Source organism: Primulina tabacum, chromosome 4 (assembly GCF_025594145.1).
Source record: "Primulina tabacum isolate GXHZ01 chromosome 4, ASM2559414v2, whole genome shotgun sequence".
Classification (NCBI taxonomy): domain Eukaryota; kingdom Viridiplantae; phylum Streptophyta; class Magnoliopsida; order Lamiales; family Gesneriaceae; genus Primulina; species Primulina tabacum.
Window position 1 is genome coordinate 46832925 of NC_134553.1, and position 21329 is coordinate 46854253.

At 33.0% G+C, this 21329-nt stretch overlaps 2 protein-coding genes and 1 pseudogene across 2 annotated transcripts; all 3 read right to left on the reverse strand.

The window, feature by feature from the left end:
* Positions 1-1652: 1652 nt before the first annotated feature.
* Positions 1653-3481, reverse strand: LOC142541713 (NAC domain-containing protein 1-like). The gene is made up of 3 exons (XM_075648178.1): positions 3116-3481; positions 2358-2638; positions 1653-2256 (listed from the first exon to the last, which is right to left on the reverse strand). The coding sequence occupies exons 1-3, from the start codon at positions 3282-3284 to the stop codon at positions 1873-1875; spliced, it is 834 nt and encodes a 277-aa protein (XP_075504293.1). The 5' UTR covers positions 3285-3481; the 3' UTR covers positions 1653-1872.
* Positions 3482-8767: 5286 nt separating this feature from the next.
* On the reverse strand, positions 8768-11360 carry LOC142543508 (methyltransferase FGSG_00040-like; annotated as a pseudogene).
* Positions 11361-11494: 134 nt separating this feature from the next.
* LOC142543507 (anaphase-promoting complex subunit 2) lies at positions 11495-20168 on the reverse strand. The gene is made up of 16 exons (XM_075650817.1): positions 19700-20168; positions 18992-19078; positions 17952-18180; positions 17448-17716; positions 17103-17174; positions 16682-16923; positions 15870-16286; positions 15493-15694; positions 15274-15388; positions 15055-15137; positions 14302-14421; positions 13892-13980; positions 13713-13794; positions 13159-13347; positions 12142-12210; positions 11495-11940 (listed from the first exon to the last, which is right to left on the reverse strand). The coding sequence occupies exons 1-16, from the start codon at positions 19934-19936 to the stop codon at positions 11818-11820; spliced, it is 2625 nt and encodes an 874-aa protein (XP_075506932.1). The 5' UTR covers positions 19937-20168; the 3' UTR covers positions 11495-11817.
* Positions 20169-21329: the final 1161 nt, after the last annotated feature.

Sequence of the window (21329 nt, forward strand, 5' to 3'; positions counted from 1 at the left end):
TCTTGCACTAGTCACGTCCAGCCCACTTGATTTATTGACCACTTGCATTAGTGTCAGAGATATGTCGGCTATACACACTGTTTATCGGCGGCATTAAATACTTCACTCATATCGAGTCGGACCGAGTAGAATGCCTCCCGGGGGCTTACATGAGAGCCCGGGCGTTTGATTGCCCGGGGAGTAGAGCCCAAGCTTGCGCCTGCCCGGCTTCAGAAGAATCCATCCAGCAGATTGACCCTGATTTGGGAATCCATTTAACATCAAAGATGATGTTACGGCCTCTCTGGGGGTATTTTTAAAATTATAGATAAATTATGTATAAATTTATGTGCATTGAATTAGTAATGATGAAAGTATAACTTAGAATTTGCATATTTAAGAACGTAGTAATTAAGATTTTAAGTTAGTCTATTTTGCCTTTTATTCATTAAAATGGTCAAAGTTTGGTCTTAATATATCTTTTTTTCTCGATTTTATTCAATTTTTCTGCCATATTGACGTAATTTCAAAACATATTTAATCTCATATATATAATATTTCATGTTACATCAGTCGCAGGTTAATATTTGTAATTTTTCTGTATGCACACAATCTATATATATCGATGTAGTAAAAAATTGTGATTATCCGAACTACTCTGCAAGCTCGTAAACGTATCCAAGTAGTCATAGACCGGTATTCTAGCTAATTCTTAAGTGGGTCCAAGTAGTTGGTGGAAAGAAAATTTTGTGAGTTATCACCTGCATCACAAATAAACGTCAAGAGGAGCCGAGGTTTGTCTCGCGTTGACACTCTGATGCTCAAGTCAGAAAATAATTTAAAAATGTTATCAGAAAGCTAAAGAGTTTAAACATTAAAAAAAATAGTTTTGAATAATGAGAATCATCCTTATTTATAGATTTTTTTGGAGTGTGTTACGTTTTTGAGCCTTTATAATCAAGTTGGCTTCAATAATGAATTAAATAATTAAATTGAGTTATTGCACATCATATATATACATACATACATATATATATATATATAGACAAAAATTTGTGTGAGACGGTCTCACGAGTCGTATGTTGTGAGACAGATCTCTTATTTGAGTCATATATGAAAAAATATTACTTTTTATGCTAATAATATTAATTTTTATTGTGAATATCGGTATGATTGATCTGTCTCACATATAAAAATTCGTTAGACCTTCTCACAAGAGACTTATTCATATATGTGTGTGTAACGAGACATTGTGTCTGAATGCATGATTATCCATTATTGTTATCTCTTCGATCAAATAAAATAATATACTTTTGCAGACTTCTCCAACGAGAATATCCTTTTTAGGAGTTGGTATGAATGCTAATCCAAGACGAAGCAGCCACCAATTACGTCTAATTATTACCAAGATATGGGAATTTTTTATATAAATGGCGGCGCTAGTTGGCTTTATTATATATATATATATATATATATCACGATCGCATGTCGTTTGTTTAATATAAAGCACTATTCTATTACAATATCAGGATAATTTTTTTTAATTGCAACTAATTTAATGTGAATTATTGCCTCCAAATTTTTCCTGAAATATTTAATTTCCAGTATTTATTTCTCGGTTTTAAATTATGTCGCTCTTATAATTAAGTATAATATAACACGACTATATGCTATATTGGGCACAAAAAGGACTTTGTCTTTAATTTATCATGCCAAAACAAGAAATATTAAATTTAATATTTCACAAACAATCCTGGACATACTATATATTTAAAAAATGAAATTTCTACAACTGACTTATCTAGTAAAACATTCTGCCTTGAAAAATATCACAATATTCAAATTCAACCATTTTCCCCCTTCAAATTTCACAATTTCGGGCTTATCTCCTCATCACTGGAATTCATACATTGGATTCACAAAAATTGGCTGCTGATTCCCTTGAAAATTCGTTGCACTACTTGTGAATGGATGTTGCACTCGTGTTATTTGATTCTCGGCGTTGCGCGGAACATTCACATTGTTGATGTTGCTAGTTGTTTCTTGAACATTGAAGGGTAAAATGTACGAGTTTTCATGCATAAGTTGGGAGATCGAATTTATATAATCGAACTCCCATAAGTGATCGCTTAGCGATAAATTTCTGGGAATTAATTTTTGGGGTACTTGGGGCTCATTGGTACATGGGATTTGAGTGAATGTGTTCTCAACCCTTTGATCATCGGGTTTTCCCAAGTTCTTCTTCTTGTAGATCCTACATAGCACCCAATCATCCAACTGAAACATTAAAACAAAAAAAAAAATAGTTATTATTTATTTTTAGTTTGTTGGGATGATCTAATTGACAAATTTTAGTAGTAAAAGAAGTTGTTATGTACCCTCATAGATCCATTTTGTTTGTTGGGAATCGATTTCGAGTCGATCAATCGATATTCATGCATGATCCAATCAGTCTTCATACCCTTGGGTGGCTTACCCTTGTAAAATACAAGGGCTTTCTTGATCCCAACATAACTTGATCCACTGTATATGGCTTTATCTGTGCCTGTGGCTTTCCAGTACCCCGAAACCGCAGCTCGGTTCGGGCGCACACCATTCGGGTATTTCCTATCTAGCGGGGTGAAGAAGTACCATTCGTTCTCTCCAACTTCGGCTTTCTCTACATTGGAGAAGGCAAACATGTTATATGCCATATATTTGATGCAACATAAAAACCATTTTTTTATATTTTATTTTATAATTTTGGAACGCTCAAATGAAATCATTTCTTTGTCTCAATGGCCCCATATACATACATACCAATATAGGAAAATATTTTTTTTTTCTAATTCTAACCGATAAAATATCCATATAATGTATGATCAAAATCATTGCTCAATCTATAGGAAAATATAATATTCACAAAACGAGTATCTGTAAATAGCTTAATCAACAAGGTTGAAGTTTTAGACCAAACGAATTGATCCATCATAATGAATTCACGTATATGGTAAGCACCTACACAGGAAACTATATGAGCACGGTGAGTTAGCGTCTTGTACATCTAATAGATGAACGTCATCTCAATCAGTACTTACGTAGATGGTCGTAACGAGTGTTCACCATATCAATACTTTATATACATACACACACTAACCAGGTAGTTCCCAAGGATCAAATTTGTAGATATCGACTTCAGGAATAATATTGGAAATAGGGCATGGCCTCGATGTAGCCTGGTTTCGAAGATAACACATAATTAACTCTTCGTCAGTGGGATGAAATCTAAATCCAGGAGGAAGCTCTTTGCAATTTCGTCCTACCATTTTCTTTCTTTCTTTCTTTCTTTCTTTCTTTCTTTCTTTCTTTATTTTTTCTTTTTGTGCAAATGAATTGGTAAAAAGCCAAAAACCCACAAAAAATGACAAAGAATACAGTTCCAAAACAACTTTTTTTTTTAACGGGTTTTTTTGGTTGGATGGAGGGAATTGAGTGGGTATTGGAGATAAGAAGAATATTAAGACGAGGGGAAGAGTTTGAAATGTTTACAAGGACAGGGAAGGCTATTTTATAATGATGTTTTTTTTGTCTTGTTATGCATTATTACGTCATAGGTTTTTTTTTTTTTTACTATGATCATATTCCTAGCATATATGTTTACGCAATGCATGACCGGATACCTATGCATGCCATGCTTTCTTTGGTGGGATTGGGTCAAATTAATCAACTTTGAATCAAAAAATTTTATTTTAGGGAATGGGCAATGTTTGATACAATGCTTATATGAAATACCCATTCAAATTTAGACATAAGCATGGGTTATTTTTATTATTTTGTTAGAGAATGTGTACGTGGATGAGTTGTCACCTTTATCCGATTAACGAAATTATCATTTTAGTCTCGTAATTTACATATTTTCTACTTTATTTTCGAATAATTTGCATGTTAACACTTTGGTGAGAATGACTAAAATCGAAAAACACGGCCAAATACATAATTTTCTCAGTTATATGTTTATATGTATATATTGGCAGCTAGGGATATTCCTCGGATTGCTTTTGATCAAATATTTTAATAAAGTATTTTAACTTATATATATCCAACCTAGTATGTTGACCCCGCAGCAATTGTTTCATGCCATAATTCTTTGTCCTTTTTTTGTTGCGGATAATATTAGACATAATTCTTTGTCCTTTTTTGTTGTTGTGGATAATATTAGAGTTGATATAATAATATATACATGTTGTATTCACACGCGAATACATTATCTTCTGGTGTATTATTTTAATTTCTATGGTTCTTTAACAAACTTGCTTGCTAGGATTCTAAATTCTTCTAGTCAAAATATCAGAAAGAACTTTTCTTGGATAGACAATTTCGACCTTGGAATTTTTTCCTTCTAATCTCATGTCTACATGCATGCATGCATCTTTACTATCTATATCATTATTAATAATTAATAAAAGACAAAAACTTATGTGAGACGGTCTCACGGGTCGTATTTTATGAAACATATATCTTATTTGGGTCATCTATGAAAAAATATTACTTTTTTATGCTAAGAGTATTATTTTTTATTGTGAATATCGGTAGGATTGACCCGTCTCACAGATAAAGATTCGAGAGACCGTCTCACAAGAGACCTACTCTAAAGAGACGGGTGAATAGTATTGGTGAGGCTTTATTTAATATTCTTAAATTATCTATATTCCAATATATTAATAAAATATCAAACTTCTAATACAATAAGTCATTGGTTCATCTCCTACCTGGTTCATTTTACTGAACGACTCCCTTTTTTTTTTTTTTTGAATTCGTTTTTTCAAAATTCCAGTTTAGTCGATCAGTATTTTTTACAATTATTGTATGACCATAATTTAAATATAAACTAAATTAGTTATAAAAAAATTATACAAGCACATAACGCGTGACGATAAAACGAAAATATCAAATAAGGAATGTCTATTTATTAGAGAAGGACAATTTTAATAAAGAGTATGCTAAATTCTTTGAACCGGACTAATTCGTTCGATCATTACTTAGCTTAGATAGAACGTGTCCTTAATTTCATGAATTGGAAAATGATTGATGGCTTTTATTAGATGTGGTTCTTATCTTGCCACTTCGATTGGTTAGTCATCTGGATAGAATCTCTGCCACTGATAAAAAAAAATTATATTTATCGCTAAAAATATATAATAATCAATATTTTCAAGCATAGAGTAGCTTAAATAATAATAATAATAATAATAATAATAATCAATTAGCATATCAGGAAAACTGCTATTGATTTGAATGTAAAAATAGTTTTTTTTTTCCTTCCAATTTTACCTCAATATAATAAGAGAATTTCATTATGTGTATTTATTATTATTTTTAATATATTTTATCAATATTTGGTAACCTTTTTCTTAATTTTCAATTAAAGTAATAATTTTTTAATGAGGTTATCAACACGTGGCATGGTTGAATTGGAGTTGGTTGAGATCCTTTAAATCGTAAAAAAATATCTTTTAGTATAAAAAATAATAATTTTTTATGAGTTAGGTCAGATCAAATATATGTCTTATAAAATTGAGTCGTGAGACGGTGTCACCATAGTTTTGTTGGTTGTGCTCTAAGAAAAAAATAATATATCGGAGTCAAGATAAACCAAAGAATAAGTTTAGCTTTTTTTTTTTATGGTTTATTGTTACTTTTCTATATTATTCTTTCCATATATGTATATTTTTAGTTACATTATCTTTTAACTTGGGCATGCGTATTGGTTAGTGGGGGTTTGTCTTTTATTGTGTGTGTCCATTTTCATGGACTTTTTGCTTTCCATCAGTTGAGGGATTTGCTCTCATTGGTGTGACCCTTGTCTTATTTCCAACTTCACACACACATATAATCATTATTCACACTATATCTCAATCAACTTTTGCGTGTTTGTATATTATTTGATTTTTTTGAAGTTTTATCTGAAATTGAAATTATCAAAATTGATTAGGGGTGTGAGGCTTGGGGTCGAAGAGGGCGGGAGGTGATCGTCGATGTCATAAGGTTGCACGGACAATAAGCAGCTCCTAACATGCTTCTAGGCGGAGAGAATATGAATGAACCGATCTTAGACCGGAAGGAGAGGGATTCCGAAACTGTTCAGGTATGAGACTTTGCAGTTGAGGAGGGCTTAAAAGATTTGATATGTACTACTCATATCAAGAAGGTGCATCTTCTTTTCGGTAGCTCATCACATAAGAGCTCCAAAGTTAAACATGCTTGACTTGTGGCAATTTTGGGATAAGTGATCCCCAAGGAAGTTCCCTGGGGTACGCGTGAATGAGGACATAAGCACGCCGAAAAGACCCGTCTTAATACAGTGAGGACAGTCGTCGAATCTGGGCGTTACAAGGGGTATTTTATAAATTTCTCGAATTATCTAAAAAATAGTAAAATAGAAAAAAGAAGAAGATAAAAGGCCATACCAAAAGACCAAAACTGAGTCATGTTTGCATAATATATATATATATATATATATATATATATATATATATATATATCGTGTTTGCTTGTATCGGTTTTTAACAAATGAAAGCTTCATTGTATATTAATAATAAAAAGTATATAAAACTCAAATAGCATTATTTTTTGTTCGAAAATATAGAGATAAAAAAAAAACGTGGTTGAAAATTTTCGGTACACAAACAAATAAAATAAAGAAAAAAATATTACACGTACAAATACGATAATAAACAGGTGACTGTTGATTTACTTCAATCCCTTTGCGTTTTCTTGCCAGTTTATTGAACCATAGAAGAACAATCAAATTAAATAGAATAAAAATTGGGAATTTGTCCTTGAAACTCAATTTTCAGTGCCAAAATTGGAATTAAATCATTGTCTCTTTATTTTTATGTAAAGTTGGAATCGAATAATTTAATATCCTTTTCTTAATTATCAAGTTAATAATACATATATGAGGATAATAATGGGTCCATCATCTTTTGGAGGTAGTGTACATATACATACATGATATAGTATATATATTCATATTTGTATCAATATATATATATATTCAAATTGGAATATACACTACCAGTCCTATTATCGCATGTTTATGATCGATACGCAGAGGCGAAAGAACAAGAAAAAAACAATATTAAACTAGTTAATAATGTTTGTATTTACTATAATAAATAATATTTTTGGTATAAAAAGTAATATTTTTTTATCGGTGACCAAAATAAGATATTCGTCTCACAAATTTACTAATTAGAGCATTAAAAAAAAAATTGTGAAAAATTAAAAACAAAATTTAGTAAACTAGCTCACTTGGAGATCAGAATGAACAACATACGCATCTGCATTGGTTGGACAGATATTTTGAGCTTATCTTAAAATTATATTTTTGCTTTCTTAATTTTGATTTTTTTTATTATTATTTAAATTATCTTTAATCAATAATGATGACTTGTTGAAATGTGTATGTCCAGATCATATCAAGATTTTTTTATTTTTTTATAATTATGAATTATTGTATTTTCTAGCTGTGATAAATTTCCTTTGGAAAATAAGGGGACAAGAGAGATTGAATGACGGAATGTAAATGATATTAAGTTTCAATATTTTGAAAGAAAAATATGAAAGTAGTTTAGGAAAAAAAATGTCTTTTCTGTCTTTTATATTTGAAGCTTTGTAATTTTGATATGTTATATTATATTATTATATTTGAGTTTTAGTCTTGTATCTTTCAATTCTTTTAATAAAATTTTGATTTTTTATTTTTCAATTTTAATTTCTTTTTACAATAAAATATTTACGTATGACACTAGACACATCAGCGTCGTATTACTCTCATACCAACGCATATTAGTATCACATAAAAAAAATACTAAAATAGAAGAAAAACAAAGATAATAACATAAAACTGAAATTTGATGATATAGATAACCAAAATAGCAAAAAGTCAAACATGAAGAACTAAAATCATATTTTTTTCTTAAATTTAATATGATTTTAATAATATGGAAATATATATAAGAATAAAAAAAGAAATGATATAGTGTTAATCTTCAAAGACTTCATAGTAATCTTATAATTGTATTAACTCAATTATGATATAAATATTATAATTGGAGAGTAAAGAAAAAACTTTCCCTTGTAAAGGTGTTAATGCAAACAACCTATAAATCAATAATACAATAATAGAAGCTTCAATGTTTCAAGATGATGTCCAAGTTGTGAAGTAGGTGGTGAACGTTGGACCAATAGTCAGAAGTTTCATTTTTTCTATCAACACTTTTTCAGACGAGCTTATCAAACATGACTTATTCAATGTGATTTAACTGACTAACATGATTTGCAGGATATTGTTTTAGTTTGCGAGTTTACCCAATGTGCACCTAAAAGTAGCGGCAGCGGATTTCCACCTCATAAAAAAAATAATAATAATTAAAGGAGCTTCAATTTATGCCTTAAATGAAAATGAAATTTGGCCATTTTATTCGATATTCGTTTTGTGCCACTTGGTCCAAACTTTTTTTTTTGTTTGTTTATCTAATAAAACCTTTTTCCCTGGATCTCCCTTTTGAACACTTGTTTCTTGCTTCGACAGTATTGTACCACCACAAGTGCAATGTGAAGCATTCTCTATGTCGTTAGCAACATAAAGTTGAGTTGAACCATTTTCTCTATCATAAAATCTTCACAATTAGAATTTCGAAATCTTGTCATAAAAAAATTGAAAATCCTATTAGTTGTATTATTAATCTTGTACAATCAAATAACTCAAATACTAATTGTCACCGACCAAAAATATATAACTCTACTAAATTTAAGACAACCTCAGGTTCTTGTCATAAAGTACACAAAGTTATCCAAAGAAAATATAGGCTAAAATGACCGAAAACTTCTATATAATACATCGGGAAAACATCGAATTTCTATTGCTATCACTGCTAAGAAGAATAATTATAGTGACATTGATTCAGTGACGAGACACAACTGAAAAGCATTAAATTTATCGGAATATCATCTTCTAAACTTCCTCCGCCAAGCGAATTGTGCCGATCTACCCTTAACCGATACATAATGTATATTGTTAAGGGCTTCTTGCTACCACTACATGGACAATTTATGAATTTAGAACAAGAACATGTGAAACAAGAATCATTTATTCATCTAAACGAAAAACAGACTGAATGGTTAATCTGCTCAAGATTACTTGAACATACAATGACTAAAGAATGAAACCCTCAAGAGTAACAAACATATGAATAGTGTTAAGAATTTTAGTCTCCACAAGAATGATCACATACTAATGCCTTAAACCTCATAATTGGGCACCACCAAATTGGAGCAAACTCCTCAGTGCTTGTTTCTTCATTACTTTTCCATAAACCCCTTTTCCCAACTTCAATGCCTTCTCCATTTCCACAACTCCATTAATCCCACCTCTTTTTAATCCATCCATAAACACTTTCACAATCCTTTCATCACTCCCTACTCCATCCACCACACTATCCACTACAACCATCAATGGGATCTTTCTCCCCCATTTTTTCATCGATTTTTCACATTCAAAAACTTGGGAATAAGCTTGCCAAAATGATGCCTTCAAGTACCCTTTTCCCTTTCCCTAATGATCCATCTCCTCATGGCTTCCTCTAATCTGTACACTACATTGCCCATGTCCACTACCTCTTTTCCAAAATTTATTTCAATATCCCCCATGTCTTGCTTCAAGAGTATGTTCTCTTCAAATTTACACCTCTTGCATCTACAACTGAACCCCCAATTCGTAGCCATTTCTCTTCTGTTGTTCATAGGCAAGAGGACATCAAAATAAGCAAATGTGAGCTCTTCACCTGTCTTGACGTCCCTTGCTACGACATGATCACCAATGTGCAAACGCCTCACGTTATGATGACAAGAATGGTTGATGAAAGAAGCTAAAACCCACAATCCACCCCTTGACAATTGACATTTTTACCTAGAACTTTAGCTGAAATTGCATTCTCAAGAATCGAGTTAACATCCAAAATGCTTAACATTCTTCCCACATCCAACTTCTCACAAGAAATATCACTATCCCTAAAACTCCCAATATCAGGAATTTCAATACTCTCCTCCTCATCTTCTCCTTTTGATAACATCGATATCAAGCCATTGATTCTGCTGCATTTAAGGTTGAGTCCACAACTTTATCAATGAAATTCTTCCATACAACCAGTTGAGCATTTTCACAAGAATCCGGAGGCATAATAGCCCTATCAACAAAAATAGCTTTAGTAACCAAAAGCAGAGTCCCACTTTCGACATTCTTGGTTGCAAATAAGCCACGCCCACTATTCTCAGACTTCTTGATCTCTACTGCACCAACATACTAAACTAATTCAGGGGTTTTACCACTAAAACCACTCAAAACCCATCTGAAACATCAAATCCCCCATTTCTTGAAACAAAATCGAGCCTAATGCATTTCGCCAGCAACCCATTAACCATATCAACATTCTCATTACCCTGGGTTTCATGATTTGTTGCCTCGAAGCATTCCAAGGCCATGCTGTACCTATTCAAACTTAACAAAATCTTACCTTTACAAAGCAAAGTCTTGACATGAGATCTCTCTATTCTCAGTGCAAATCACAATCCTTCAATGCTTCAGTCAACTCCATCAAGCGAGATCGAGCTTCCGCCTGATTGGAAAAGGCCAGGCAGAGTGATTTTTTGAGTCTCGCTAGGACGGCTGCATCTGAGTCTTTCTCAGAAATGAAATCTTGGCAGAGAAAGATGAATTGAGAATAGGTGCTAATGGAGTTTTTGTATTCTTCTCTCAGCTCAGCTGCCTTGGATCTTAGCTCTTGCATTGTCCCTTCGTCCATTTCTTCTTTAATTAATTCTACCGTTCCTTGTTTCGTAATTCAATTTTCACCTTGTGTCTACTAAAATTTTGAAATGGAGAAATCCAACGGTCGAAGTGAATGCATTTGATCCTTTAAAGATTCTCACAATTCACATGTTGTGACGACTATAACTTTACTAATGGATGCTTGTTCAATACTTGTTCTTCTTGTTTATATCAAATTTTCTGAATTTAAGAAATATTAAAACGTTTGGGGCATAATTTTAAATTCCCATTTGGATATATTGTGAAGAATTTCGATGATTACATATAGAAAATATGATTTACTTATATATTGGGTGTAAGCAATGAGAGTGAACATAATTTTTGGGGTAGTTTAAAAGCCTTCAAAAATTCAATTTTGGAATATATTTTGAATATAAATTTTAAAATTGAGATGATGCATATAATTTTGTATTATTAATTTATTGTAAAGAGGACTGTAGGGCAAAATAATGCTAGCAATCATTATTTCATGTGGTGTGAAATGGAAATTTTAACATACTGTGTAGATGAAATTATTTATTTTAACTCGGGATTTGAAAAACCATACAAACTGGGGAACACCATTATACCATTTGCTCTACTTTCTTCACCGTAAAATATTGTCTTATATTTTTAAATTAACATAAGAAAATTCCGAGAAGATCGTATGTTGCCTATTTGTATAACCTATTTGTACAACGCAGCACAATACATTTAGGCGTAGACCCAAAAATTGAGTAGAACCGTAGAGTGGATGATAACAAACAAGGACGACGAGAGCATTTTTATACAAAATATTTTAAATTTTTTTGTGTGCCCGTCTCCGACTACATGTTCAGTAGCTACAGTTCAAGGGGCAAACAGAAATTTACATCCCCTCGTACCATGATTTTAGCCTCTTTGATAACCAAACTTGTGATTTTACTGTTTGTTTTCCCCCTCACTAAGAAAGAATAAGAGATGTAAGAGTGTGATGGTACCTTACTATATTACTTTTTCAAGAAATACATTCCATCTTTAAGTTCTAGCTTCTCGTCGCTGACTAGACCAGCCAAGAAGCTTTGCAATTGCTGGAGTGATTTGTCATAAGGAGGATCGCCAATGCAAAACATCTACGAAGCCGTTATCTTTATCAGTTATCATATCCTTCATATATCACCAGAGACTAATATATATCACTGGAGACCTTTTGTTCCACATGATATCGCATCTATATTTTCATGCATATATATACGCACACAAGTGACAGGTGTTGCTCTAATCATTTATACAAGAGAAAGGGAACCAAATATACTGATAAAATTCATGACTACCTTGAGGGTATTATGGATCCGGTCCAAGGCCATGCTGCCAAAGTTCGTGAGCATCCCTATAATAAATTTCTGCAACAATATTTTTTGTGCAGTTACTGTGAGTTTGGAAGAAAAATACTTGAGAGAATATGACAAGAATAACAAAAAATATATAAAGAAAGGTCCCTTGGAAGAACATACACATCCCACCTGTAAATCAGTGAAAACTGAGGACTTTTCAAGGAATATATCCATTATAAAATACTCATTTCTTAGAATGAAACTACATCAAACTGGTTGGAGTGGACTGTATAAATCTCGTCTCAGTTCTACTTGAGCAAATCTATGATTATAAGAATGGCTAGTTTTACTACTGCTATCAAACTACTGGAACTCTCCTCCTTTATTCAGCCTCAAGAATCACAATGGACAGGAAACTTACCAGTTTAGTTTCACAACATATATTCTCTGGACAAGTTTTACATGCCATTAATGAGAGTGGTTTGCAAAACAATATACTTAAGAGAAACAGTGCAGCGGAAACAGAAGTATAGGTCCTGTCTGTTTGCACCGCAATGGAAAGAACACATAGCTATCTCAATACACAATAGAAAGAGGTGAGATAATTAAGGGCATTTCGAACACTAAGCAAACAAACAGCCAAAAGATTTTGATAAAACTTTTGGGGATGATTTGCATTCACCTCCCCTACACTTCATATATTTGAAATTCACCACCCTTGACATATTATAATTTTCACACTTGATAAAAGAGGTAAGTGTCAAATGCATAAAGTATAGGGGAGGTGAATGCAAATAACCCGAATTTTTTGTGATGTTAAAGAAAATGTGATTGGCAGACTTCTTTCCTTGACAAATACATTTCATATGGGATAAGATGAAGGTATGACATTTTTTTCATATAATAGTTGCATTTCGGATTGGAAACTAATTGTCATACCGGTTGGCACTTGGCCCATAAATATATACATGTACATACATATAAATGCATGTCCTAAATCATTTTCCGACCATATACCTCATAAACCATCATTTCTTTACGCAGTTGATCCTCAACAGAAGCTACAGATCCCTCTCCCTCCTCATCACCCACTAGAACTTCTTCACAGCTACCACAGTTAACCCCAGCCTTTCCACCTTCAGCCAACGCTTCCACCAGAGTATATGTAATGTCGCCAGAATCTTGGGCTGATTCTGCTACAATTCCCTAATTACAAGAAATTACAAACAAAAAAATGTCAAATGCGGAAATCACTCAACAATTGTTAAAAATCATTTCCTTTCATTTTTAACAATTTTGTGTGTACTTCAAACAAAAGGGAAGAGCTAAGTGATCTTGAAATTAAAAGAACAAATGCGCACAAGTAGCAACTGTTCTCGATGTGAAAAAGATAGCGTGCAAAGAAAAACAACAACCAAAGTCATGATCGACTTTTAGAGTTAATCAGGAGTTCTAAAAATTACAATTCATTAATAAATTGAAATCAAGTAAAATCCTGATGAGTTCAACGACCAATTTTGAACATGGGGGAATTGTTAAGCAATGTTCAGAATGATGGGCCTGCAAGCAACCTTGCTTATCCAAAAAGTTATTCTTCTACTTAAGACATCTTCTGGAACACCAACAGCAGCAGCAAGACTCTTGGGAGTCCAACTAAAAGCACAAAAGACATAATCAACAGATATTTAATGAAACTCTAAAATGATAATGTGAACGAAAAATTGATAAAAACTTTTCACTGCTTGGTCACCTTGTTTGATCCTGAAACAGACTGATGATGGAAGCATGAAGAGGTGTGACAACAAAAGGCAAAGTTCTATCATCAAACTGCAACTCCAACTGAAAAGAAAAAAAAAAGGGGACTTAGTAAACGAAAAAGGTGAGAGAGAGCAAAAAAAAGAGAAACCTATCAATACACATTTCAAATAGGTAGAATAATATCAACATTGTGTGGGCAAGGGTAGACGAAGGTTTCCACATTCTTTGACAAATTTTTAAGCTGTTGATTTCTCATCATTTCACACTAATAGCAAGAAAATGGCTTGGAAATAGCATAATAATAGAGGTCCTACATAGCCAACAAATGCTACTTTAAAGCCCAAGTTAACAGCTGCAAAATATATTGTAATAAAATGCTGCATCAACCAAGAAGGAACTAACCTTGACAGTACCGAGATTTTTCTTCCAAAGGAGTTTACGGGGGGTTTTGATTTCATTATATGTTTTAGCATAATCATTTAGAAGCTGGTCCAGTGGTCCAGGAATTTTTATTGCTTCGTCCTGCAATAAGTGCATCATTCACAGAAAACAAATTATTGTTCCACAAACTTCTAGGTTCTACATAGTGAAAATATTTAATGAGATAACACAGCGCAGAAACAAAATCTTTAAGAGGGCCGAGTATCTCCAAAGCAGTAGGTTTCAATTAAAAATATCTAACGAGATTACACCATAAAGGAAAAAATTATGTTAGGAACTTTGATGTTTGCTTTTTTCTTTGCAGCGCCTCCATCAACATTTTGGGTAGAGCATAAGTTTTTAAGACACTAACATTATAGTCATATATGATTTATTGAGGAAGAGATCCCTCAACTAAAACAACCTAGGGGTTGCTCACTTGATAACAACAGAAAATATCTTCCCAGTATTAATTAAATATTTGTTCAGTCCAAATGAGAAATGAAAGAGACATGAAAAATGGAAGATTAAAGATATAATAGGGAAGAAAGTTGAATCATATCCTAGGAAACTGCTTGTTCTCCAGTAGAGCAAGTATTGACAAACAAAAATTAAAATCTAGCATCCTTAATTTCTGTTGCAACCACTGATAACACAAAATAATATTTTTATTTTTATTTCAACAGTTTGTGAATGATGTGTCTGGTCCAATAAAGTAAGGCATGGTTTGGATACCTGGATAGGTGGCCAGAAATTTGACGAGATGATGGTACAATTGAGATTATACATAGACAACTCGTGCTCTCCCTCATCAGCAACTACATTTTAAAAGCACATCTTATCATCAGAACTCTTGAGATTATAACATACCATTTCATATAATATATCCAGGAATATACATATGAAACATTATCAATCCCAAATTCAGAGAATCTATAACAGCAAGAGTTAAACCTGGTTTAGATTGTTGTTTAATGGTAGCTTTTATATTTGTGTTAGTCCTTTTGGAATCGATAAGATCATTGAGCATTATTTCACACCTCTGCATGCTGCTCTCCCCAAAATGAATCTGCATTCCACGACAAAAACAAAAGAGTAGCTGTATATCAGCTAAATCGCAGAAAATAAAATGAATATAAAGTAGGAATAAATGTAAAAGATGGTATGAACCACCTTGAGAAGTTCCAGAGTTCGAATCTCTGAATCAATTTCATAATCATATTTATTCAGAAGCTTTTCAGCCAGCATAACACGATATTCATTAACCAGCTGATCCTTGGAACCAATTATGCCAACAATCATACCAAGAATGTCAACCTTCCTCCTATGCCTGCCACCTTTTAAGGGCTCTGCCTCCACTGGATCAGGCTCCCAACTTAAATGACATATAATCAGAATAGTGTGTCAAGAATTTAAATTTTTAAATGAAAAAGCGGCCACCACTTTCTTATCCTACGGCCTAAATCAGTACTCACTTGATCAACTGTATAAAGGGATACATAAATCATCCACCTCTGTATATTTTTACTCGTTAAAGTTTGGTACGTTACCTTTGTGCATTTATCCATGCTTGCTTGTCATCGATGTTGAAATCATCATCAACACTAGGATTCTCTTGTTTTTCTTCATCTCTATTCAATTCTTCAAGAAGGCTGTCCCCAGTACTTCCTGTTCCACTTGGATTTGCACCAGTCCCATCAGTTAACATTGTCAAAATGCACTTAACGGTATCCTTCCTTCCCCTTAAGTATTCTCTTATTGGTTCACCAACAGTTTCAAGGAATACACCAGCTGGATCAATTGTTCGAAGGGCTTTGATAGTTGAAACATATTGGTGCAGTATATCATTGGTAGAGGCACCGGCAGTAAGTAATCGATATTTTAGAGAAGCAATGAAAGAATCAACAAGCTTTGAATGCTGCCCCGTGTATTCAAGGCATTGTTTTAAGTCTTCAATAGCAGGGGAACTGGAACGATAAAAAACAGAGATTAAAAGGCATGAACAACAAAATTTTACAGAATTACAGTTGCAAGATATCAAAAAATTTATTTTTTTGCTAGAATTGAAATTCACGCTGCACAGCTCCTCTCTATTTACATTTTACTAATTTATCAAACAAAAATATGTTGTTAGAGTTGCTTCTGATAAAGAAAGGCAATACCCTCTAGTTAACTTTTAACAATTCCCTAAATTTTTATATATCTAAACAAACTCAAATGTACTGAACAAAGCTACTGACTACTGACTGCTAACTTCAATAAGGAAAGAGGACTGCTAACTTCAATAAGGAAAGAAATTATGATAAAGTAAAAAATTAAATTATGCCCAATCAAGTTTATCGTGCAATAGAGGAAAATTTACCTGTCTGGATAATCCACGATAATTTCAAAAAGCTTGGAAATTCTTAAATCTTGTAGAGTTTCGTATGCAAAATACTCTAAGCGCAGCTGCCATCTAATAAGCTCCTCAGGAGGAGGTCCAGATCCAAAAAATCTAGAAGATGGATGAGAGGCCAAAGGAGACTTCAGACCAGCTTGGCTTTCATAACTTTTAGAATCTCCAAGATAAGAAAGAAGGGCATGCAAAAAGTGAAGGGGCACAGCCTGCAAATCATAACTCTCTATTTGAGTTGTTACATGTCATTGTCAAACCATGAATATCTTTTTCATTTCAGAACTCATACAGAAACTTCACTAAACGCATAATAAAAATTTACAGCAAGATAGTGTTGATTCTGACCGGATATGTGAGAAATGAAGCAGTTTCAGTTATAATGAACTACCTGTATCCATCCTCTAATGGAATCTATCACTGAAAACCTATATTCATCACCAGCCAGATCATGTACTTTGGTCTGTCCAGAAAACAACAACAAAACAATGAGAACTAGAATATTAATTAAAAGGAGAAGCACAAACAAAGGAGATCATAAGAGATTTTATTAAGATGCTGCAATTTACACATTCAAATATGTTGTCACTGTCTACGTTTGGATATAGGAATTTAGATCTTAAAAAAGCAGAAGAGACTAGCATCATTCTTTGAGATCGGCCAAAACAGTTACATCATTAGAACATTATGAGGGCATTGCTTTTGCTAATGAATATTGTGATTACACACTTACAACCTTTAATAGAAGAAATATAGCTGACGCATAGGCATCTTCAGCCATTGAGGTGAATCCAAGACTCCTAAGATCACGAACAACCATGCCAACATTCCTCACAAAATTGTTGTTTCCCAAAATATTTTCTCGCCGATGAGTTCCATCACTATCAGTTTCCCCTGATTTGAAGTCCAGATCCATTCCATCATCTACCTTAAATTCACCATCGCCTATAGCTGTCATTGCACTTAACTCTTCTAATCTTCCTTTGAAATACCAGTGAAGTACATCTATGAATATAATTAACAGAGATAAAAAAAATTAATAACATAAAATATCTTTTACCTTCATATGTCATTATACTGATTAGCCATTGTTTAAATTAGGGAGTTAAAAATATCTTAAGTACGCCTAAGAATATAGGTTAAAAAATCTTCTAAGCTTCATTTGTCATTTAAAAAAACCTCAAAGTCATCATTGCACAAATTATGCTTCATTGGACATGACACATGTATAAATTCATACCTGGGAAATGCCGAGGAAGACTGGACATCAGGATAGAAGACACAGATAACTGATACTTTGAGAGTAGGTGGTTTCGCTTGGCATCAGGAGTTTGATCCATTGACTTACTTTCTATGTCTGTCTCTAAAGAGTGAATCAACAATAACAAGCACTTCTCCTGGTATTGTTTTTCAGATGATATAATTGCCAAAGCTTTATGCAGTACTTCCTGCATCCCACCTTGCTGATCCTATTTCAACATTCGTCAGAACCAGATTGCCAAAAACACTAACGAGGAGTTGTGAATCACATCTCAGCTAATCTAATCCTTCATGAATCAAGTGGTATGCATCAACCACCAGATAACCATAGTGTTACCTACAATTTTCAGGTACAACACCAGAAAGTAACACTGCAAATACATTGTCCAGGACAATGCTTTTCATAGTAACTCAGAAAGTGTATATTAACCATAAGATCTATTTCCAGCTTAGATGAGTAGACCAAAGACTGAAGATGTAAAGGGCAGGTTGTTAAATCAGTGAAGGGAAACTAAAATTTGGGTCAGCTATACGGATCCACCCATGTCATTGTGCTCTATCCCCTATCATATCCTCATCTATATTTAAATGAAATTTATTCTGTTGCTAACCATAATAATAAATATTTTAACATTCTCGAAATCGTTCATTAGCGTTCAGCTTGTTAGTGGGTCAAATTCATTAGGATGATTATCAAAGGCACTTCACTGAAATTCTCATGAGAAAGAAACAAACCGTAGCAAAAATGATGAATCGAGATGAAAAATTTAACGTCGGGACAAAGAAAAAAAATAATATCATTCACGATTGGAACTTAAGAAACTTAGTAATTGAAGGATGATGACCTATACCTCAAAAACTATATGAAGGCAACATGGCAATTGCTAAATACTCATTTTAACTTCCTTTTGTCATTAGTCTTAAAATAAGTGCACAGACACCATATTTAAAACATAAAAAGAAAATGAAATTGAAAACAAAGAAAAGAAAAACAAACTAAGATATCACTGGCACACATACTGGATCATCCGTATTTATCGCTGCAAACTCTCTGTAGGCATCGAAATGCATCCAGAACCTCGATGCCCCCTTTTTCTCGAAGGTTTCCTGTAGCAATACAAAAATAATATAAAAGAAACAAAACAAAACAAAGATTTAGCACGTATCACCATAGTTCATTCAAAGAGATAAGTCACATTAGCTGATGTATGAATAATTGCTTTAAATGGAAGTCAAAAACTAAAATGAAGATGCAAAAAAAAGTCCTACAGTAAGTCGTCAAGTTATTAGCAAGAATATGCATAACATATTCTTCTTAACTACCCCACCATTTTGTTGGTCTAATATTTTTTAAGGATCAATACTTATCATCCATAGAGTTGGAATAAGTACAATCCAAATTCTTCAGTTTCATTTGAGCTGTATGCCGAGGAGTATGGAAAAAAATCGGGAAAAAGAAAGATTACAAGAAAACTGAATTCCATTTTGTAGCGTTTTTTTTATGCACAATCTTTGTCCCAACTATTAACATGAATTACACAAAAGCTTAAATTATTGTCTCAAAATTGCAACTGATCAGAGCTAAACACTAAAACTTCCATAACTGAACATAACAACTCAGCATGTAAATCCAAAAGAAAACAAAAGCATTTCCAAATCAAAATAAGAAGAAGAAAAATAATTAACTGCTAAATAAATTTAATGCACAAGTGAGAAAGCGTCGTAAACCTCCATAGAACAAAGGAAGTGCTCCACGACCAATGACTCAAGGCCACTGCTGCATAGATTCCTGACATGTAAACTGAACTCAGACGCATGTGATAAATCGCCAGCACCCATTAGAAGCTCCTCTGTCTCAAAGCAAAATGCGTTCCAGCTCGCCAATTCATCGATTAAATTTTCACTGAGTGACTCTAAAATAGCTAAATTGCAAACATGCGATGCTGAATTCACCGCTGCCTCCATTTCACGCCCAAAAAAAAATTAAAACAGGGGGAAACCCTAAGCCGAGAAACAAGAGCTCGATCGATTCGAATAAAGGAAATTATTTATCAATTAGGGAACAGATCAGCAGAGTTTCTGAAGAGCGTGCTTGGACAGTGTAACCCTCAGTAAGATCTTACAATAATTTGCCGCCATTTTTATCTTCAAACAGTGCGAGCAATCCTGTGACTGAAGTAAACGATGGAGTACAGGTTAATCCGCATGTGGTACTGTTTATTTGGGTTCGGGGCGGATCGACATTAAAACCGTGATCCATGATTTATGGCCCAATATAAGTAGAGTCGTCCAATACCCAGTATCTGGACTTCGGAAGGCCCAAACTACTCTCTTCACATAGTATCCCCATTTTTTTAGACAACCACACATATAAAATATTACCACACAAATGCAAATTTAATAAGAAAAAAATATTTATACGTAATTAACTATTTAAATATAACCAAAAAAATATAATACATATACATAAAATTATATTGAATTGATACATATACATGTATTGTATACCAGAGTAGGTCTCTTGTGAGACGGTCTCACGAATCTTTATCTGTGAAACGGGTTAACTCTACCGATATTCACAATAAAAAATAATACTCTTAGCATAAAAAGTAATATTTTTTCATGGATGGTCCGAATAAGATATATATCTCACAAAATACGACCCGTCAGACCGTCTCACACAAATTGTTGATTTTATATGCCAATATTGCCAATATTACGAAAGAGGAAGACAATAATCAAAATATAGCATTGTGAGATATTATTATAATATTCGAATCCCATGATTTCTATTAGATTTATTTTTTAGTGCGCTGCTAAGTATTTAGTCAATAAATGGCATAGATATATAATTTATTTATATTTAAAATTAATGTAGAAACGGAAAGAACCCATAAACCAAACCAAACCAAACCTATCACGGCAAATAACATTAAATTATATTTATGGTTCTATAACTCACGTGTTTTTATTTTTAATTATGTTTTCGGTCAATAATCAAGATTTAGTACTAATTGATCCTCTGAAAAAAGAATAGGTCTCTTGTGAGACGGTCTCAAGAATCTTTAATCTGTGAGACGGGTCAACCCTATCGATATTCACAATAAAAAGTAATACTCTTAGCAATATTTTTTCATGTATAACCCAAATAGGATATATGTCTCACAAAATACGATATGTGAGATCGTCTCATACAAATTTTTGCACTAAAAAAATGGTAAAAAAAAAATCTATCAGCTAGCTGTATTTCATAATTACCATCTAAAACTAAATCAATTACATAAGATTTTCCATTTGTAAATGAAGCCGCCACACACACACTCTCTCTCTCACTAGAAGACCAAACGATTGCGTATCA